Below are 23,623 nucleotides of genomic sequence, written 5' to 3' on the forward strand. Positions count from 1 at the left end.
TGTCTCCAGTGATTCCTGAAAGATCAACACCAATGGCTCAGCAATCTCTTCAGCTTGCAACCCCATGCCTAATCTCCACTGCAGGCACTGTCTCCCCTCCACCTCCCCAGTCCACCCAATGTGACACGTGAACAAAGACCACAATCGCCTAATACCCTGAGTCAGCCATCCCCGCCAGCAGAGCCTTATCCACCACAAGGTAACCGATCCATGAGAATATTGGAGAAGAATGAAAATTCCTTCGCCCTTGGCCTCCCAAACCTCTAGGGGTCCAACTCCCCATGCTCTCCATGAACCCCTTCAGCTCCTTTGCCACCGCCGACACCCTCCCCAACTGCAGACTCCACCGGTCCAATCTTGGCTCGATAACCGTATTAAAATCCCCCCCCCCCCCCCCATAATCAGTTGGTGCAAGTCCAGGTCCAGGATCTTGCCCAACACCCGCCTCCTGAATTCAACATCGTCCCAATTTGGAGCATAAACGTTCAACAAGACCACTGGCAGTCCCTCCAATTTCCCACTTACCATTACGAACTTTACCCCCCGAGTCTGCTACTATATTCCCCACCTCAAAGTGAATGACTTGCCCTACCCACCCTTTCCTTAACCTAGTCTGTCCTCGATCTACAAATGCATTTCCTGTAAAAATGCCACATCTGCCTTTAAACTCCTCAAGTGCACGAAGATGTGCGACCGTTTGACCGGCCCATTCAGCCCTCTCGGATTCCATGTAACCAGACTGGTCGAGGGGCACTCCACCCTCCTCCCCTGCCGATCAACCATAACCCTCCTTGGGCCAGCCCGTGTCATGCGACCCTCCAGGTCTGCTCTCTGATGTCCACTGTCACCAACCCACTCCTCGCACTTCAACAGTCCCACCCCTGTCATCAGCCCCTCCCTCCCTAAACAAAACAACAATTCCATCCCCCTCCAGCACTCTAACCACTTGCTCACCATTCCCCCCCCCCGCCACTACCAAGCAACTTACCCCCCCCCCCCCCACTGATTCCCCTCCCCCAACTGGTCGCACACTTCCTTGGTGCAAACAACAATAACAATGAGAAAAAATGTGCACTCAGCCTCCACGATCCTCTGACCAAACTTATCAATTAACCCCACAGAAAAGAAAAACGACCCTTCAGCGAAGAAGGGTTCTCCCCTAACCATCACCCAAAAGAAACAAAGCAATGAAAACAAAAAAACAAAAAGGGGCAGAGAGAGCCAACTTCACACCACCTCCGAAGTTCAGTGACCGCCCTCTCCTGCCAGTCCATTGTCTCTCACAAACTACATTGCCTTATCCGGTGATCCAAAATAATATTCGTGGCCGCTGTGGGTCACCTAAAGACGGGCTGGGTACACATCCCAAACTTCATCCCCTTCTTAAATAACCGGTTAAATCTCGTTCCCCACTCAGCCAGTTCTGTATCCAGGTCCTTATATACCCAAAGTTCATTACCCTCCTACGTACATCTCCTCAACTGCCTGGTCCATCGCAAGATTTCCTCTTTGTCTAAAAACCGATGTAGCCTCACCACCACCGCCCTCAGTGGCTCATTCGCCTGCGGCTACCTCATCAGCGCCCTATGCGCCTGATTGACCTCCAGGGGCTGGTTGAAGGCCCCATCCCCCATTAGCTGCTCCAGCATTTTGGCCACATAAGATCCAGCGTTCGTTCCCTCGATGCGCTCTGGTATCCCTACAATTCTCAAATCTTGCCTTCTGGAACAGTGTTCCAAATTCTCCACTTTGTCCTTGAGCCGCTTCTGGGTCTCCCTCAACATCCCAATCCCAGCCACAGGGAGATAAGCTGCTCCTCGTGCTCGCCACTGGCTCCTCCACCTTCTGGATCGCCTGGCTCTGGGTCTCCAGCCTCAGCTCCACATGGTCGATTCCCACTTTCAGCAGCTCTCCCACCTTTGCCAGGCTCGCCTGAGCCTCCCTCCTCTGCTGACTGAACTTTTCATTCAGATAGTCCACCAACTGCTCCGTCGACCATTGGGCTGGTACGGCCGACCGCTTGCTCTCCGCCACCTGTCACGATGAAGTTCTTGCTCTTGCAGCTCCTTTCTTCTAAACCCACTTCTGGTCCACAAATCCATCCACTGACCTCACCAGTGGAGTATAACTTTCCTCCACCACCTCTACACGTTTTTCCTCCAAAACATCTGCCCAGCAACCGGGATAAGGACCAAAAAAAATGCTTTGAGCAGGAGCTGCCAAATTTGCGACCACCACTGGAAGTCCAGAGGCCGAGTGTAATACACAGGGACAGTGACAGACTGTATATTACACTCTGTGACGGGCAGCACGGTAGCATGGTGGTTAGCATCAATGCTTCACAGCTCCAGGGTCCCAGGTTCAATTCCCGGCTGGGTCACTGTCTGTGCGGAGTCTGCACATCCTCCCCGTGTGTGTGTGGGTTTCCTCCGGGTGCTCCGGTTTCCTCCCACAGTCCAAAGATGTGCGGGTTAGGTGGATTGGCCAGGCTAAATTGCCCTTAGTGTCCTAAAAAATAAGGTTAATGGGGGTTGTTGGGTTACTGGGATAGGTATACGTGGGCTTGAGTAGGGTGATCATTGCTCGGCACAACATCGAGGGCCGAAGGGCCTGTTCTGTGCTGTACTGTTCTAATTCTAATTCTAATATACACAGAGACAGTGACAGAGTGTAATCTACAGAGAAACAGTGTCAGAGTGTAATATACACAGGGACAGAGACAGAGTGTAATATACACAGGGACAGAGACTGAGTGTAATATACACCCAGGGACTGTGACAGTGTAATTTACACAGGGACAGTGACAGTGTAATATACACACAGGGACTGTGACAGTGTCATATACACAGAGACAGTGACAGAGTGTAATATACACATGGACAGAGACAGAGTGTAATAAACACAGAGACAGATTGTAATATACACAGGGACAGAGACAGAGTGTAATATACATAACACCCAGGGACTGTGACAGTGTAATTTACACAGGGACAGTTTCAGAGTGTAATATACACATGGACAGAGACAGAGTGTAATAAACACAGAGACAGATTGTAATATACACATGGACTGTGACAGAGTGTAATATACACCCAGGGACTGTGACAGTGTAATTACACAGGGACAGTGACAGAGTGTAATATACACATGGACAGAGACAGAGTGTAATAAACACAGACACAGATTGTAATATACACAGGGACAGCGACAGAGTGTAATACTGTATACACCCAGGGACTGTGACAGTGTAATTTACACAGGGACAGTGACAGAGTGTAATATACACATAGACAGAGACAGAGTGTAATAAACACAGAGACAGATTGTAATATACACATGGACAGAGACAGAGTGTAATATACACATGGACAGTGACAGAGTGTAATATACACATGGACAATGACAGAGTGTAATAAACACAGAGACAGATTGTAATATACACATGGACAGAGACAGAGTGTAATATACACATGGACAGTGACAGAGTGTAATATACACATGGACAGTGACAGAGTGTAATATACACAGAGACAGATTGTAATATACACATGGACAGAGACAGAGTGTAATATACACATGGACAGAGACAGAGTGTAATATACACATGGACAGTGACAGATTGTAATATACACATGGACAGAGACAGAGTGTAATATACACATGGACAGTGACAGAGTGTAATATACACAGAGACAGATTGTAATATACACATGGACAGAGACAGAGTGCAATATACACATGGACAGACAGAGTGTAATATACACAGAGACAGATTGTAATATACACATGGACAGTGACAGAGTGTAATATACACAGTGACAGAGTGTAATATACACATGGACAGTGACAGAGTGTAATATACACAGAGACAGATTGTAATATACACATGGACAGAGACAGAGTGTAATATACACATGGACAGTGACAGATTGTAATATACACATGGACAGAGACAGAGTGTAATATACACATGGACAGTGACAGAGTGTAATATACACAGAGACAGATTGTAATATACACAGAGACAGTGACAGAGTGTAATATACACATGGACAGAGACAGAGTGTAATATACACAGAGACAGAGTGTAATATACACAGAGACAGATTGTAATATACACATGGACAGAGACAGAGTGTAATATACACAGGGACAGAGACAGATTGTAATATACACATGGACAGAGACAGAGTGTAATATACACAGAGACAGATTGTAATATACACAGGGACAGAGACAGAGTGTAATATACACATGGACAGAGACAGAGTGTAATATACACAGAGACAGATTGTAATATACACACAGGGACTGTGACAGAGTGTAATATACACAGGGACAGAGACAGATTGTAATATACACATGGACAGAGACAGAGTGTAATATACACAGAGACAGATTGTAATATACACAGGGACAGTGACAGAGTGTAATATACACATGGACAGTGACAGAGTGTAATATACACAGAGACAGATTGTAATATACACATGGACAGAGACAGAGTGTAATATACACAGGGACAGAGACAGAGTGTAATAAACACAGAGACAGATTGTAATATACACATGGACAGAGACAGAGTGTAATATACACATGGACAGTGACAGAGTGTAATATACACATGGACAGTGACAGAGTGTAATATACACAGAGACAGAGACAGAGTGTAATAAACACAGAGACAGATTGTAATATACACAGGGACAGAGACAGAGTGTAATATACACAGAGACAGATTGTAATATGCACAGGGTGCAACATGCACAGAAATCGTCCAATAAGGCATGTCACAGCCTTCTGGACTGAACACTGAGTTCAATAACTTTAGACTGTGAACTTTTTCCTTAATTTTAACCTTTCTTTGTCCCAAAAATATTTTGTTCTCATGCTGAAGCCCCTTCCCTAGTGGGCCTTCTCTCACTTGTTCTGAGGTTTCCAACATCTTTGCTGCCATCTCCCCAGCTCCCACAGTATGATATCCAACTCATTTTCCCTCTCTTTAATCTGTAGGTGGTCCACACGGACTTGAAAAATTAACTCAGTTTTCTCTCCTGACAGCTTTTGCCAGCTCTGCTGAGTTTTTCAAACATCCTCTCTTCATGTTTCTGATTCCAGAATCCACAGTATTTTGTTTTTATTATATGGAAGTGGGATTCCAGCTGGTGAAAGATACTACAATAGCCCATCCATCTCTCTGTTCCAAACAACTCACATACCACAAATATATGGGGCAACAGGGTAGCATGGTGGTTAGCATAAATGCTTCACAGCTCCAGGGTCCCAGGTTCGATTCCCGGCTCGGTCACTGTCTCTGTGGAGTCTGCACGTCCTCCCCGTGTGTGTGTGGGTTTCCTCCGGGTGCTCCGGTTTCCTCCCACAGTCCAAAGATGTGCGGGTTAGATGGATTGGCCAGGCTAAATTGCCCGTAGTGTCCTAATAAAAAAAAGTAAGGTTAAGGGGGGGGGCTATGGGTGTAGGGTGGATACGTGGGTTTGAGTAGGGTGATCATGGCTCGGCACAACATTGAGGGCCGAAGGGCCTGTTCTGTGCTGTACTGTTCTATATCTCACCCTCTGCCCTCTTCCAATCCCTGTAGCCTGACCTGGGCAAAAGACTTTCATGTGGAACTTTCACCAGAGCCTTCCCAATGCCAAATTAATGTTGACCTTATGGAATCACTCTCGGGCCACAATGCCATTTTCTGAGCATCAACTCGTGTTTCTCAGGTGGCCCTGGTGAGCCAGGAGCCGGTGCTCTTCGCTCGTTCGGTGGAGGCGAATATCGCCTATGGACTTCACGGGAAGCCCATCGCCACAGTCAAACAAGCGGCAGAGCGAGCAGATGCGGACCGGTTCATCCGAAAACTGAAGGACGAATACAAAACTGGTGAGTATGAGCTGCATGGGGAGGAGAGGGGGGTCAGGTGGGGGATGGGGGTGGGGGGGTGCGATTAAACACAGAACTAGTGAGGGATAAACACAGAACGAATGAGGGTTAAAGATAGGATGAGTCAGCATTAAACACAGATTGAGTCAGGTTTTAACACAGAATGAGTGAGGATTAAACACAGAGAGCGCGATTTAATGAAAAGGTTTCACAGGGAACGGGAATTGCCGCAAACTTCCTGACCCTCGGCCCGCCGAGGCCGTCACCGCTATTGAACATTAATTGGCCCACTTAACAAGGCCCCACGGGATTCATGCTGCAGATCATGCTTCACCTGCTGATTCGCTGGGACCGCACTCACGGACTGCAGCTAACAAGTGACAGCAGCACTTAAACCGCTCGCAACTATGGCACCGAGATCAGAACCCCAATTCGGACAAAACGACCTGGGCAGACTGCTGGATGCAGTGGATGCCAGGAGGGATGTCCTCTTCCCCCGAGGGTCTAGGAAGGAGCTGTCCCTAGTGCCTCCAGACTGATTGCATGACTTCAAAGATGACTATTTGCCTTCCCGGATTACCACCAGATTGATGTTTTTAAATGGATATACTAAACACTCGCTGGGGAGACAGTTAAATCACGGGCAGCCTTCAATAGGGGGTCCTTCCCGTTAATAAGATGGAGATTGGTCTTAATTGGTGATTATTGGTTTCTCGCCACATTCACACCTTGCCAACAGGAGCAGGCTGGTTAGATCGGAAACCGATTGGTGCTCGACGCAGTTCACGATTTAGGCCTCACCCACAATCTAACCGGCCTGCTCGTTTTCAAACCTGGCACAACACGACCGATACATTCCGCCCATAGAATTATTTTCATCACTGGGGAGCTGAACTTGTTGACCAGACCGGCTCCGTAGAGATCAGGTCGCTCCTCTTTTGAAAGGATGCCCCAGTCTCTCTAAGTAAGCTTATTGGTCCCCCACAGCTCCCACTCATGGGCAGTGTCACCTCCTGCACACATGGTCATTACCCCACATACCTCCCAAGTCATGACACCCCGCTATGAGGTCCCCTCCTTTTCAGGCCTTCCCATGCCCCCATCCCAGTGTCCCATCCGCCCCCCAAACCTTCCAGAGGCCCCTTCATACACACCCTGCGCCACCTGCCATTCATACCCTTCCACCACCCTCCTTACATCCGTCCCAAGGCCCAGACCCTTGGCCATGCCACCCTGGCACTCGGGCATCCTGGCACTTGACCCTGGCAGATTCCTTCGCAATGCCAGGGTGGAAATACCAGGATGGCAATGTCAAAGTGCACACATTTCAGGGGGATATCCGGCACAGTCCTGCACTGTCTCTAACCACCCAGGGCCCTCCAATGGTCTGGGAGACACCCCAGGTGAAGTTCGCCTGGTCCCCATTAGTTTGGACCAGTACGAAACAGCGCCTAGCTGTGGACTCCCAGAGGAGGCCATTAGATAGCGGGAGGCCATTAGATTGGGGGTCCTTCCCATTGATGATATAGGGATTGGCCCTAATTGGTGATTATTGGTTTCTCACCACTCCAGGGTGGGACCCGGATCACGCCAATGGCAGCAGGCGGGATGAATTGAAAACCGATCGGCGCCTGCCGTGGATCCCGATTTGGGCCTCTCCCCCAATCTAATTGGTTAGCCCCTATCCACAACCCAGAGTAAGTGAGGAGTAAATACAGAGCAAGTGAGGATTAAAAACGGAGTGAGTGAGGATTAAACACAGAGTGAGTGAGGATTAAACACAGGGTGAGTCAGGAATAAACACAGTGAGTGAGGATTAAACACAGGGTGAGTGAGGATTAAACACAGAGTGAGTGAGGGTTAAACACAGAGTGAGTGAGGGTTAAACAATGGGTGAGTCAGGAATAAACACAGTGAGTGAGGATTAAACACAGGGTGAGTGAGGATTAAACACAGTGAGTGAGGAATAAACACAGAGTGAGTGAGGATTAAACACAGGGTGAGTGAGGATTAAACACAGTGAGTGAGGATTAAACACAGTGAGTGAGGATTAAACACAGTGAGTGAGGATTAAACACAGAGTGAGTGAGGATTAAACAATGGGTGAGTCAGGAATAAACACAAGGAGAGTGAGGATTAAACACAGGTGAGTGAGATCAAACACAGTGAGTGAGGAATAAACACAGGGTGAGTGAGGAATAAACACAGGGTGAGTGAGATCAAACACAGTGAGTGAGGATTAAACACAGTGAGTGAGGATTAAACACAGGGTGAGTGAGGATTAAACACAGTGAGTGAGGGTTAAACACAGAGTGAGTGAGGATTAAACACAGGGTGAGTGAGGATTAAACACAGTGAGTGAGGGTTAAACACAGTGAGTGAGGATTAAACACAGGGTGAGTGAGAATTAAACACAGTGTGTGAGGATTAAACACAGGGTGAGTGAGGTCAAACACAGTGAGTGAGGATTAAACACAGGGTGAGTGAGGATTAAACACAGTGAGTGAGGATTAAACACAGGGTGAGTGAGATCAAACACAATGAGTGAGGATTAAACACAGGGTGAGTGAGGATTAAACACAGTGAGTGAGGATTAAACACAGGGTGAGTGAGGATCAAACACAGTGAGTGAGGATTAAACACAGGGTGAGTGAGGATCAAACACAGTGAGTGAGGATTAAACACAGTGAGTGAGGATTAAACACAGAGTGAGTGAGGATTAAACACAGTGTGTTAGGATTAAACATAGAGTGAGTGAGGATTAAACACAGTGTGTTAGGATTAAACACAGAGTGAGTGAGGATTAAACACAGTGAGTGAGGATTAAACACAGAGTGAGTGAGGATTAAACGCAGGGTGAGTGACGATTAAACACAGTGAGTGAGGATTAAACACAGAGTGAGTGAGGAATAAACACAGGGTGAGTGAGGATTAAACGCAGGGTGAGTGAGGATTAAACACAGAGTGAGGATTAAACACAGAGTGAGTGAGTTTTAAACACAGAATGAGTGAGGATTAAACACGGTGAGTGAGGATCAAATACGGTGAGTGAGGATTAAACACAGTGTGTGAGGATTAAACACAGAATGAGTGAGGTTGTTGATGAATCTTTTCCATTATTGTGAACATTCCCCATGGTCTGCCATTCTGAGTGTTTGGGTTGTGGTTTCTGTGCTCCGTGCTGTTGTCTGCAGTCAGTTTATGGGAAGGTTTCTCTTGCCCTCGTGTGTTCTGACCTGTCTCTCTCTGAATCACAGATGCCGGTGAGAAAGGGGGCCAGCTGTCTGGGGGACAGAAACAGCGAGTGGCTATAGCCCGAGCTCTGATCCGAGACCCTAGGGTACTGATCCTCGATGATGCTACCAGCTGCTTGGATGGAGACAGTGAACATACGGTGCGTACTGGGCTATCCAGAAATAATAATAATGGGACAGCAAGATTGATCGAATTCAAGGATTAAAGTTACACAATAAAATTAGCAACTCCCCAATCACTTTCACCATTTTCCTTTACCTCTTTGTACCTCTTCTCAATCCCATCTCTCACTTTCTGTCTTTCACACACTCTGTTCCTCTCTCTGTTTGTTTCCTTCTTTTTCTGTCTCTCTTTATTGCTCTCTCTTACTCTCTATTGCTTCCTCGCTCTCTCGCTATTGCTCCCTCTCTCTATTGCTCTCTCTCTCTCTATTGCTTTCTTTACTGTTCTCTTTCTATATTGCTCTCTCTCTCTATTGCTCTCTCTATTGTTCTCCCTCTCTCTCGCTCGATTGCTTTCTCTCTATTATTCTCCCTCTCTCTCGGTCTATTGCTTTCTCTCTATTGATGTGGAGATGCCGGCGTTGGACTGGGGTGAGCACAGTAAGAAGTCTTACAACACCAGGTTAAAGTCCAACAGGTTTGATTCAAACACGAGCTTTCGGAGCGCAGCTCCTTCCTCCTTCCTTCCTTTACCTGAGGAAGGAGCTGCACTCCGAAAGCTCGTGTTTGAATCAAACCTGTTGGACTTTAACCTGGTGTTGTAAGACTTCTTACTTTCTCTCTATTGTTCTCCCTCTCTCTCGGTCTATTGCTTTCTCTCTCTATTGCTCTCTCTCTCTCTATTACTTTCTCTGTTCCTTTCTACATACACCCTCTCTCTCATGTTCCGTCTTTTTCTCTCTCCCTGAATGTCTCTGTGTTTCTCTCTGTCTCTGTCTGACTCTGGGGCTGCATTATCAATGGCCTCGCTAGGCTACTTTTCTTTGGTGGGTAGAGGGGGTGTTACGGTGTTTGGAGGGGGCAATATGGCAGGTGTGCACTCCACCACCTTCCTGCTGCTCACGAGCTGGTCACCCCAATAAGAGTTGGTGGACAAGCACGAGACTGCCAGATTGAAATAAATTATTCAGGGCGAATTGAGCTTGTTGACAAGTCAATTAACCGCAATATTACACCGGCCAAACCCATCATACAGTTGATGGGCAGGCAGTCTTTTGAAAGGGTGGGATGAAAGAAGGGACACTATTTTCAGGCGGTTGTCCTTTGTCCCTGCCAGTTCCACTGAGGCACCTTGGCAATGCCATGCTGGCACCCAGATGGAACTGCTGAGGTGCTCGCTGGGACAGCCAGGCTTCCAGTTCCAGGGTGTCAGGCTGGCACCAGCAGTGCCAGGGTACAACCATGCCCAGAGGGCAAGCACCTGGAGCTCCTGATCTCCTGGGAGACCCCCACGAGTACTGTTCCGTCTGATCCCCATTAGTGAAGACCAGCACTGAATGGCGCTCACCCAAGGACTCCAAGGTGAAGGTAATAGATTCCAATGCCTTGGTTAGATCTCAGAAATGCATATTAGAGTGAAACTAGCTGTCTCACTCTAATATGCAGATTTGCCCAAAAGTGATCCCGCCCATAATGTGCAGGCTTCACATTGCAACATCTCACATTGCATTAGATCTTGCAAAAAAGTGGCGAGCCGAATAAATGCAGGGAGCGGGTTCTACTGACTATGTTGCGCTGCAGCATGCTGCTTTTCAGGAGCAGTGTGCCGGTAGATCTCACCCTCAGTCTTACACATATATTATCTCATACTGTCTCTCTCTCTCTCTCTCTCTCATTCACTCTCACACTTTCTCTCGCACTCACTCACTCAATATCACTCTTACAGTCTTACACTTTCTCTCACACTCTCTCACACTCTCTCTCAGTCTCTCTCTCTCTCACAATCAGTCCCTCTTCTACATCTCTCACACTCTCATACACTCTGGGCATGATCTAACCTTGTCGAGGGTGTCATGATATGCAGACACACACACATAATGATATACAGACAAGCAGCTAATGGACACAGAGAACAGTACATGACCAATAAGCAGGCAGGACATTCAGGGGTGGGATCTGACTATAAAAGACACGAGGCACTCACACTCTGTCTCTTTCCACTGATGAACATCTAGAGAGTCAGTAAAGGGTGTTGTTACAATCTCACACCTCCACCACGTGGCTAAGAGCTAGTCTGGTTCAGTCAGACAGAGTAACCACACTTAAGTTAGAACATAGAACATAGAATGATACAGCGCAGTACAGGCCCTTCGGCCCACGATGTTGCACCGACATGGGAAGTCAAAAACTAAAGGCCACCTAACCTACACTATGCCATTATCATCCATATGCTTATCCAATAAACTTTTAAATGCCCTCAATGTTGGTGAATTCACTACTGTTGCAGGTAGGGCATTCCACGGCCTCTTTGCGTAAAAAACCTACCTCTGACCTCTGTCCTATATCTATTACCCCTCAATTTAAGGCTATGTCCCCTCGTGCTAGTCACCTCCATCCGCGGGAGAAGGCTCTCACTGTCCACCCTATCTAACCCTCTGATAATTTTGTATGCCTCTATTAAGTCACCTCTTAACCTTCTTCTCTCTAACGAAAACACCTCAAGTCCATCAGCCTTTCCTCGTAAGACCTTCCCTCCATACCAGACAACATCCTGGTAAATCTCCTCTGCACCCGTTCCAAAGCTTCCACGTCCTTCCGATAATGAGGCAACCAGAACTGTACGCAATACTCCAAATGCGGCCGTACCAGAGTTTTGTACAGCTGCAACATGACCTCATGGCTCCGGAACTCAATCCCTCTACCAATAAAGGCCAACACACCATAGGCCTTCTTCACAACCCTATCAACCTGGGTGGAAACTTTCAGGGATCTATGTACATGGACACCGAGATCCCTTTGCTCATCCACACTACCAAGAATTTTACCATTAGCCAAATATTCCGCATTCCTGTTATTCTTTCCAAAGTGAATCACCTCACACTTCTCTACATTAAACTCCATTTGCCACCTCTCAGCCCAGCTCTGCAGCTTATCTATGTCCCTCTGTAACCTGTAACATCCTTCCACACTGTCTACAACTCCACCGACTTTAGTGTCGTCTGCAAATTTACTCACCCAACCTTCTGTGCCCTCCTCTAGGTCATTTATAAAAATGGCAAACAGCAACGGCCCCAGAACAGATCCTTGTGGTACGCCACTCGTAATTGAACTCCATTCTGAACATTTCCCATCAACCACCACCCTCTGTCTTCTTTCAACTAGCCAATTTCTGATCCACATCTCTAAATCACCCTCAATCCCCAGCCTCCGTATTTTCTGCAATAGCCGACCGTGGGGAACCTTATCAAACGCTTTACTGAAATCCATATACACCACATCAACTGCTCTACCCTCGTCTACCTGTTCAGTCACCTTCTCAAAGAACTTGATAAGGTTTGTGAGGCATGACCTACCCTTCACAAAACCATGCTGACTATCCCTAATCATATTATTCCTATCTAGATGATTATAAATCGTATCTCTTATAATCCTGTCCAAGACTTTACCCACAACAGACGTGAGGCTCACCGGCCTATAGTTACCGGGGTTATCTCTACTCCCCTTCTTGAACAAAGGGACCACATTTGCTATCCTCAGAGAGGATTAGCAGAGAGTCGAACTCACAGTGAACTGTGCTAACTGTGCTATTAGTTCAATAAACCTGATTGAACTAACTTCAAGGACTGGAGCATTTTTCTGATCTAAGCTGCATCCAGTTGCAGCTAGTGTTAGAGCAGGGTACCAAACACGACATGACACCAGGAGACTACTAATTTAAGGTGGCTTACCTCAGTCCATTCCGTGACAATCAGCGAATGTATCCCGGCACCATGGAGAAGAATCAGGCTCCCCACCAGCTCAGGACCTCCGGCAATGTCTGTGCCAACTGGCGGATATTCAAGCAAAGGATTCTGCTGTACATCGAAGCCTCAGACCTCGAGGGTGGGTCTGATGCAAGAAAGATCATGCTTCTCCTCTCAACTGCGGGTGATCAAGCCATCAAACTATTCAACTCTTTTAACTTCACCGAAGGCCAGGACAAGACAAAGTTTCAGACCATCCTGGACAAGTTCGATAGTCACTGTAAAGCTACATATTCAAACAAGGTCTTCAAGGTAAAGCTGAATCTTTCAATGCCTTCTTAACTAGCCTCCGCCTGCTAGCGTTGTCCTGCAACTTTGGTGATATTGCTGACCCCATGATCAGAGACCAAATCATGTTTGGAGTTCACTCTGATCCTCTGAGCGAGCAGCTCTTAAAAATTAAGCATATGACCCTGCCAGTCATGATTGAAACATGTACAGTGCATGAGCACACAAATAATCGGTATTCCCAACACAAATCGGCTGAAAATGAGAAACGTGCCTCCCATGAGGCAGTGAGTGTGCAGGCCATCTCCCGGATGCAGCGCCCTCAGCATTGAAGATAGCGGCCATCTTGCACGTTTTTCCCGGAGCCCCACGCATGCGCGATGCGAACGGGATAACGAAGCGGCCGACACCCACACTGCGCAGGTGCAGACGTCTGCCGACCGCACTGCGCATGTGCGACGACCTACACCACGTCACGACACTGACATCATGATGTGCCCGAACTGTGGCAACGCCCACTTAAAGGGTCACTGCCCTGCAAGAGGCAGGCGATGTTTAAACTGCGGGAAGCCTGTACACAATGCAGCCTTGTGCAGGTCTGCACCACGTCAGAGGCCAGTGCTCCCAATTCTGACGGCGGCACATCCAGAGTGTGCAACGACGATTACAGGATTCTGATCCCGGCAGTACAACGGATCCAGAGGACGAGTGCCTGGAGTCCGCCTACCGAGTGGGCATCATTACCACACGTGAACATGCCACACCTAACTCATCTCGCATTCAGTCCATCATCGGATTCGGAGGACGAATGGCATGCAGTGATGCAGGTCAACCATACAGTTCAATCTGGACACAGGTGCTTCTGCCAACATCCTCTCACAGGCAGACTTCAAACGCATCAAGAAGCCCCCCAAGGTCCTTCCAGCAACCTGCCAGCTCCTGGACTATAACGGTAATGCCATCCGGGCACTGGGGTCCTGCCATCTACTCGTCTCCAACCGGAGCACCCATGCACGGCTTAGGTTTGTAATTGTCAAGCCGGACAGGGCACCCCTACTGGCGCAAAAAGCTAAACCTGGTGCAGCGGGTTTATTCAACAACATCCCCCAACGTGGATCTTCAAGCTGGCATTGACGACATCCTCACTCAGTATCCAGTTGTGTTTGACGGGATGGGAACTTTGCCATATCGGTACAAGATCTGACTGCAACCTGATGCCAAGCCAGTGGTCATGCACCAAGCCGGGTCCCGGGTCCGCTGAAGGAGGCGCCTGAAGGAACAGCTCAAGGAGCTGCAGCAGCAGGGGATCATTTCCAGGGTAACTGAACTAACTGACTGGGTCAGCTCGATGGTGGTAGTTTAAAAACCCTCTGGAGAACTGCGCATCTGCATTGATCCCAAGGATCTCAACCAGAATATAATGCGTGAACACTACCCCATCCCGAAGCGGGAAGAACTCACCAGTGAGATGGCACATGCACGAATTTTCACGAAGTTAGGTGCATCACATGGAGTCCAGCAGAAGGCTCTACACCTACAACACGCCGTTTGGCAGGTACTGCTATAACCGTTCGGCATCGTCTCGGCATCGGAGATATTTCATCGCATCATGGAGCAGATGATGGAGGGCATTGAAGGGGTTCGTGTGTATGTGGACGACGTCATCATATGGTTCATGACCCCTGAGGATCATGTTTCCCGTCTCCAGCAGGTAATCCGGCGTGTCCATGCCAATAGCCTGAAGCTGGACAGGGCCAAATGTTGCTTTGGCATGTCGACACTCAAGTTCCTAGGAGACCAGAACTCTCAGCAGGGCGTGTGCCCCGACACAGACAAGGTCAAGGCCATTGCAGCCATGAAGACAAGAAGGCGGTATTGTGCTTCCAGGGCATGATCAATTTTCTTGGCAAGTTCATCCCAAACATGGCCTCACACACCACTGCCCTACGAAACCTAGTGAAGAAGTCCACTGCCTTCGAGTGGAAGGCGGACCATCAGGCAGAGTGGTTGGAGCTGAAAGCCAAGCTCACCACTGCACCCATAATTGGCATTTTTGGACCCAGACAGAAAACAAAATCTCGACAGATGCGAGCCAGGATGGCATCGGTGTGGTCCTGCTGCAATGCGATGACACCTCATCCTGGGCACCGGTTGCCTACGCATCAAGGGCAATGACGCCCACCGAACAAAGGTATGCACAAATCGAGAAGGAATGCCTGGGCCTTCTCACTGGCATTCTCAAGTTTCATGACTATGTGAAACTTGAGAAGGGCCCCCGATCAGGCGCCGGAATGTGGCGACTAGAGGCTTTTCACAGTAACTTCATTGAAGACTACTTGTGACAATAAGCGAGTTTCATTTCATATGTTTACGGCCTGCCGACGTTCACCGTCGATATGGATCACAGGCCCCTGGTCCACTTTATCCACAAGGACCTGAGCGACATGACGCCTCGGTTGCAGCATCCTCCTCAAACTCAGAAGATACTCATTTTTATAAATGACCTGGAAGAGGGTGTAGAAGGATGGGTTAGTAAATTTGCAGATGACACGAAGGTCGGTGGAGTTGTGGATAGTGCTGAAGGATGTTATAGTTTACAGAAGGACATAGATAAGCTGCAGAGCTGGGCTGAGAGGTGGCAGATGGAGTTTAATGCGGAAAAGTGTGAGGTGGTTCACTTTGGAAGGAGTAACAGGAATGCAGAGTACTGGGCTAATGGCAAGATTCTTGGTAGTGTAGATGAACAGAGAGATCTCGGCATCCAGGTACATAAATCCCTGAAAGTTGCCACCCAGGTTAATAGGGCTGTTAAGAAGGCATATGGTGTGCTTGCCTTTATCAGTAGGGGGATTGAGTTTCGGAACCACAAGGTCATGCTGCAGCTGTACATAACTCTGGTGCGGCCGCTCCTGGAGTACTGCGTGCAGTTCTGGTCACCACATTATAGGAAGGATGTGGAAGCTTTGGAAAGGGTTCAGAGGAGATTTACTAGGATGTTGCCTGGTATGGAGGGAAGGTCTTACGAGGAAAGGCTCAGGGACTTGAGGTTGTTTTTGTTAGAGAGGAGAAGGCTGAGATGTGACTTAATAGAGACATATAAGATAGTCAGAGGGTTAGATAGGGTGGACAGTGAGAGTCTCTTTCCTCAAATGGTGATGACCAACACGAGGGGACATAGCTTTAAATTGAGGGGTGGTAGATATAGGACAGATGTCAGAGGCAGTTTCTTTACTCAGAGAGTAGTAGGGGTGTGGAACGCCCTGCCTGCAACAGTAGTAGATTCGCCAACTTTAAGGGCATTTAAGTGGTCACTGGATAGACATATGGATGAAAATGGAATAGTGTAGGTCAGATAGGCTTCAGATGGTTTCACGGGTCGGCGCAACATCGAGGGCCGAAGGGCCCGTACTGCGCTGTAATGTTCTATGTTCCATACGACTTTGACCTGGTCTACACACCTGGCAAGGAGCTCATCATTGCCGATACACTGTCCCGCTCCATCACCGTACCGAGTGAACCACTGAACATCATCCAGCAAATTGAGTCACAGGTTGAGTCACAGGTGCAGCTGTGGGCTAGCACCCTCCCGGCATCTGATGAGAAGGTGATTCGTATCCGTGAGAAGACAGCTAAAGACCCCCTCTTGCAGCGTGTTATGCAAAACCTAGCCAATGGCTGGCAAAAAGGGCAGTGCCCTCAATTTTTCAATGTAAAGGATGACCTGACAGTGGTTGATGGTATCCTCTTCAAACTGGACCAGATTGTAACTCCACACAGTCTCCAGAGCTTGGTGCTCTGTCAAATCCATGAGGGCCACCTGGGTGTGGGAAAGTGCAGACGCAGAGCCAGGTAGGCTGTCTACTGGCCCGGGATCAGCCAGGACAACGTGAACATGGTTATTAACTGTGCTACCTGTCAACGCTTCCAACCAGCGTAGAGTGAGGAGACACTTCAGCAACATGAAATCGAAACCTCTCCGTGGTCCAAGGTTGGCATCGATCTCTTTCATGCAAATGGTCATGATTACGTGATTACTTTTCCAACTACCCAGAAGTCGTGAAGCTCTCAGACCTCACATCTCGGACCGTCATCAAAGCCTGTAAGGGGATGTTCTGCAGGCATGGTATCCCACTCACTGTCATGAGTGACAATAGCCTGTGCTTCAGCAGCCATGAATAGTCTCTGTTTCCCCAGTCATATCAGTTCAAACACGTCACTTCCAGCCCACACTATCCGCAGTCAAATGGAAAAGTTGAGAAAGGGGTGCACATAGTGAAGCAGCTCATCTGCAAAGCCGTGGATTCTGCGTCTGACATTCACCTCACACTGCTTGCGTACAGAGCGACCCCACTGTCCACAGGCATGTCACCAGCTCAACTCCTGATGAACAGGGACCTGCGAACGACACTTCAGACACTGTTCAGGTGAAGATCCCTGATGGAGGCTGGTCAGCTCCAGCTGTCGTTGTTCGACAGGCTTCCACCCGCTCATATGTTGTGCGTCTGGCTGATGGTTCTGTTGTGCGACGAAACAGACGGGCATGACGCAACGTTGCCTGCCCGCAACCACATTCTTCTCCATTTCCCCCGGGCAATGTGGCGGAGCCCTACGGGGCCCGGCGTGGAGGAACATATGCCCCCCATGGAATTAGCCCACATGCCGATCGGTAGACCCCGATCACGGGCCAGGCCATCGTGGAGGTTCCCCCGGAGTCGGATACCCCCGCCACCCCCCTAGGACAGGGTTAGGTACGATTTGGCGCAGCCATTTGGGCGCGGCCGTTGTGGCGCGGCCATTTTGGCGCCAAATTTAAGGTTTTTAATTTACAATAAAGTTAGTTTAAAAACTTAATTTACAGTTTTAAGCTTGCTTTTAAGTCCTTCCTTCGAATGATACTGAATCTTGCAACAATTTACTTGCAACAATTTACTAGCTACAAAAACTTAAAAAAATTCTGTCGTCTGCGCCCAAACGGCCACGCCAAATTGGCTGCGCCCAATTGTCCCATGGCACCCAAACGGCTGCGTTCAAACGGCCGTGCCAAAACGGCCACGCCCAATTGTCCCATACCGCCTAGGACAGCCCCCGCAGCTAGAACTCTGAGGTCCCGCCGGGTGGAACCAAACATAGAACATAGAACATGACAGCGCAGTACAGGCCCTTCGGCCCTCGATGTTGCACCGTCCTGTGAAACCCCTCTAAAGCCCATCTACACTATTCCCTTATCGTCCATATGTCTATCCAATGACCATTTGAATGCCCTTAGTGTTGGTGAGTCCACTACTGTTGCAGGCAGGGCATTCCACGCCCTTACTACTCTCTGAGTAAAGAACCTACCTCTGACAACTGTCCTATATCTATCTCCCCTCAACCCGGTAGCATTGTGGTTAGCACAATCGCTTCACAGCTCCAGGGTCCCAGGTTCGATTCCGGCTTGGGTCACTGTCTGTGCGGAGTCTGCACATCCTCCCCATGTGTGCGTGGGTTTCCTCTGGGTGCTCCGGTTTCCTCCCACAGTCCAAAGATGCGTGGGTTAGGTGGATTGGCCATGATAAATTGCCCTTAGTGTCCAAAATTGCCCTTAGTGTTGGGTGGGGTTACTCAGTATGGGGATAGGGTGTTGATCTTGGGTAGGGTGCTCTTTCCAAGAGCTGGTGCAGACTCGATGGGCCGAATGGCCTCCTTCTACACTGTAAATTCTATGTAAAAAAAAATTTTAAAGCTATGTCCCCTCGTTCTAGGCATCACCATCCAAGGAAAAAGGCTCTCACTGTCCACCCGATCTAATCCTCTGATCATCTTGTATGCCTCAATTAAGTCACTTCTTAATCTTCTTCTCTCTAACGAAAACAGCCTCAAGTCCCTCAGTCTTTCCTCAAAAGGTCTTCCCTCCATACAAGGCAACATCCTGGTAAATCTCCTTTGAACCCAAACCGACGGGAATCGGCTGAATTCGGCGGGCACGGAGAATCGCCGGGGGGGGGGCGCTTCCAATGGCTCCCGTCCGGCGCGGCAGCCCGCGGGATCAGAGACTCCCGGCCATAGTCTCAGTCTGTTTTTCACACTATCTCTCTGGGCCTCTCACTCTGACTCACTCATATACACACACACACACACACTCGCCGTCCTCTCTCATGCTCCCCTTTGTCTAACCCCTGGGTCACTGTTTATGTCCCCTGCAGGTCCTGCAGTCTGTTTACAATGGAAATAGGGAGCGTGCAGTGCTGGTAATAGCACACCGCCTCAGTACCATCGAGAGAGCTGACCGGATCGTGGTGCTGGAGCATGGGATGGTGGTGGAGGAGGGAACTCACCAGCAGCTACGAGAAAGCGGCGGCTGTTACCAGAGGCTGCTCCGCAAACACTTCCAGGGCTTTGGGAAGATGTTGACAGAGGAAGAAATGGATCAAACGGAGGATTGTACAAGTCTTTCAAATTGAATAGTGGGCTGACTACGTGAGACTGGGGAGGCCGCAGCATAGAGACACAGATAGAAGCCAGGCGCAGACAGAGGCCTGACGCAGGCAAAGACCATGCAAGGATAGAGCCCAGACACAGACAGACCCCAGACCCAGACAGAGCCTAAACGCAGACATAGCCCTGACGCAGACAGAGCTCAGACATAGACAGAGCCCAGACATAGACCATATCCAAAATTAAAGCAAGCTCAGATACAGACACCAAACCCAGACACAGAGAGACACCAGTCTGAGATTTTTACTCACTGTCACTTTGTCACTGTGTATTGAATGTTCCTCTGCTTTGTACAGTTTGTTCAATGATTCATTGTTCAATATTTGATGTTTCTGATGTAATTGATGAAGATGCTGTTCAATAAAGATTATTTCCGAAAGTATTTGTATAATTAAACCCATCTGATGAAGAGGAACCTTCACGAAAGTGAACGCTCCAGAAAACATCCTGTCCAATTTCAAATTCTCACTCCCTCACTCTGGTTCACACACTAATTCTCTCTTTTTGTCGCATCACATTTGCTTCTTTTGCCAATCACATTAAATCTGTGCCCTCTCGTTCTTGATCCTTTTACGAGCGGGAACAGTTTCTCCCTATCTACTCTATCCAGTCCCCTCATAGTTTTGAACATCTCTATCACATTTCCTCTGTCGTCTTCTCTCCAAGGAGAACAGTCCAAATCTCTCCAATTCTTATAACTGAAATTTCTCATCTCTGCAACCATTTTTGTGAACCTCTTCTGCACTCTTTCCAATGTGTTGACATCCTTCCTACATTGTGGCACTCGTAACTGTACACAACTGACGTCTAACTAGTGTCTTATGTAAGTTCAACATAACCTCCTTGCTCTTGTGCTCTATGCCCTTATTAATAAAGCCCAGAATACTATTTACTTTATTAAGAACATAAGGACGTAAGACATAGGAGCAGAATTAGGCCACTCGGCCCATCGTGTCTGCTCCACCGTTCAATTAAGGTTGATATATTTCTCATTCCCATTCTCCTGTCTTCTCCTCATAATCCCTGATCCCCTTATTAATCAAGAACCTATCTATCTTTGTCTTAAAGACACTCACTGATTTGGCCTCCACCGCCTTCTGCGGCAAAGAGTTCCACAGATTCACCACCCTCTGGCTGAAGAAATTCCTCCTCATCTCTGTTTTAAAGGATCGTCCCTTCAGTCTGAATCTGTGGCCTCAGGTTCTAGTTTTTCCAACAAGTGGAAACATCCTCTCCCCCTCCACTCTATCCAGGCCTCCCACAGTATCCCACTGATATCCTTAGCGAATATCTTGGAATTTCCCTACTTTTACCAGCTAGAGATTTCTTGTATCTCCTTTTTGCTCTCCTGATTGCTTTCTTAAGCTCCATCCTGCACTTTCTGTAACTCCGCTAATGTCTCTGTTGATTTGCTCCCCTTGTATTTATAAAAAGCCTCTTTCTTCCTTCTCATTGTATCCTGAATATCTCTGGTCATCCATGGTTCTCTGGGCTTGTTACTCTTTCCTATACCCGAGAGGAAACATGTTGGGCCTGTACACTCCCCATTTCCTCTTTGATCACCCCCTTCTGTAGATCATTCTTGTGAACCTCCTCAACCCTTTCCAAGGCCAGCACATCCTTCCTTAGATATGAGGCTCAAAACTGCTCACAATACTCCAATCTGCCTCACTCCCTCTTGTCCCTGAGCACTAGCCGAATTCAAGGTAGTTAATCTGAAGGGTGTGACTGCCTCCTGAGAGACCTGGGCGTGCAGGTCCACAGATCTTTGAAAGTGGCAACACAAGTGGACAAGGAAGCCAAGAAAGCATACGGAATCTTGCCTTCATTGGACGGGGCATCGAGTATAAAAACTGGCAAGTCGTGCTACAGTTGTACAGAACGTTGGCAAGGCCACACTTGGAATATTGCGCATAATTCTGGTCATCACACTACCAGAAGGATGTGGAGGCTTTGGAGAGGGTGCATAGGAGATTTACCAGGATGTTGCCTGGTCTGGAGGGTGGTAGCTATGTGGAGAGGCTGAATAGATTTGGCCTGTTTTTATTAGAATGACTGAGGTTGAGGGGTGACCTGATGGAGGTCTACAAGATTATGATTTGATTACCCGCAAATGCTCACATTCCAAGCATTGTCCGGCATCTCTGACTTTGTCTATATAAATGTTTCTGGAACATACCTCTCCATTCACCTGAGGAAGGAGCAGTGCTCCGAAAGCTCGTGTTTGAAACAAACCTGTTGGACTTTAACCTGGTGTTGTAAGACTTCTTACTGTACAAGATTATGAGGGGCATGGATAGAGTGGATGAGCAGGCACTCTTTCCCAGTGTGGAGGGTCAGTCACCAAGGGGGCATAGGTTTAAGGTCCGTGGGGCAAAGTTTAGAGGAGATGTGCGAGGAAGGTTTTTTTACACAGAGGGTGGTGAGTGTCTGGAATGCGTTGCCAGGGGAGGCTGTGGAAGCAGATACATTAACGGCGTTCAAAAGGCATCTTCACAAATAAATGGATAGGATGGGTATGGAGGGATACGACACAAGGAAATGCTGAGGGTTTTGGCCAAGGTTAATATCATGATCGGTACAGGCGTGGAGGGCCCAACGGCCTGTTCCTGTGCTGTATTGTTCTTTGAAACGTACTAACTGCTCTTCATAGTCCAGCCACCTTCAATGATATATACACATATACACCTAGGTCTTCTGCTCCTGCATCCCCTTTAAGAATTTATATTGTTTCTCCCTGTTCCTCCTACCAAAATACATCATCTCACACTTCTCCACATTGATCTTATCTGCCCACTTCACCAACTTGTCTATGTCCTTTTGACATTTTACACTGTCCTCACAGTTTACAATACTTCCATATTTTGTGTCGTCTGAAAACTTTGAAATTGTCTCCTGTACACCAAGATCTCGATGATTCACATCTATTAGGAAAAGCAAGGATTCCAATACCGATCCCTGGGGAACATCACTACAAACCTTCCTCCTGCCTGAAAAATATCCCTTGACTATTACTCTAGGTTTCCTATTAGGTAATTTTGTATCCACATTACTGTTGTCGCTTTAATTCCATGAGCTATAACTTTTCTCACAAGTCTGTTGTGTGGCACTGTATCAAATACCTTCTGAGGGTCCACATACACCACATCAACAGTATTACCTTCATCAACCCTCTCTGTTACCTCCTCAAAAAACTCCAGCAAGTTAGATAACGTAGGAAAGTTTAATTTTGATAATTGTTTACAATTAGTTTGAAGTTTAGTTCTGAAAATAATCAGATTTCAGACCGTAACAGATCATAGAATCCCTACAGTGCAGAAAGAGGCCATTCGGCCCATCAAGTCTGCACCGACCCTCCAAAAGAGTACCCTATCTTGGCCCACATCTGCTGTTTATCCCCATAACCTAACCTGGACATCTTTTAGACACCAAGGGGCAATTTAGTGCGGCCAATCCACTTAACCTGCACATTTTTGGACTGTGTGAGGAAACCCACGCAGTCACAGGGACAAAGTGCAAACTCCACACAGACAGTCACCCAAGGTGGGAATTGAACCCAGGGGCTGGATTCTCCGATTCTGGGGCTATGTCCCCACGCACTGGCGCAAAACAGCCACCAATTCCATTGTCCCTCATAAATTCCATCTGGCGTGTCGAAATAAAGCTCCTGTTTCTGGAAAGTCAACCACAGGTGGGCCGAATTTCAAACCCCCTTTTCAAACAGGGTGGCCTGAATCAGATTCAACCCTCCTCTTTGCCAGCTCCACACCCAGGTCCTGCGACACCCGCAGCTCGTTCCCTTCCCAGGTACAT

General features: G+C 48.0%; 1 protein-coding gene across 1 annotated transcript in view; it reads left to right on the forward strand.

The window, feature by feature from the left end:
• Positions 1-20,189, forward strand: part of tap1 (transporter 1, ATP-binding cassette, sub-family B (MDR/TAP)) — a 69,820-nt gene extending 49,631 nt beyond the window's left edge. Inside the window, exons 10-12 of the mRNA XM_038816372.1 lie at positions 5,730-5,889; positions 9,147-9,283; positions 19,519-20,189. Of these exons, the coding sequence (XP_038672300.1) occupies positions 5,730-5,889; positions 9,147-9,283; positions 19,519-19,776 (555 nt within the window). The 3' untranslated portion in view covers positions 19,777-20,189. The remainder of the gene's footprint in view (positions 1-5,729; positions 5,890-9,146; positions 9,284-19,518) is intronic.
• The last annotated feature ends 3,434 nt before the right edge of the window (positions 20,190-23,623 follow it).

Source organism: Scyliorhinus canicula, chromosome 13 (genome assembly GCF_902713615.1).
Source record: "Scyliorhinus canicula chromosome 13, sScyCan1.1, whole genome shotgun sequence".
Classification (NCBI taxonomy): domain Eukaryota; kingdom Metazoa; phylum Chordata; class Chondrichthyes; order Carcharhiniformes; family Scyliorhinidae; genus Scyliorhinus; species Scyliorhinus canicula.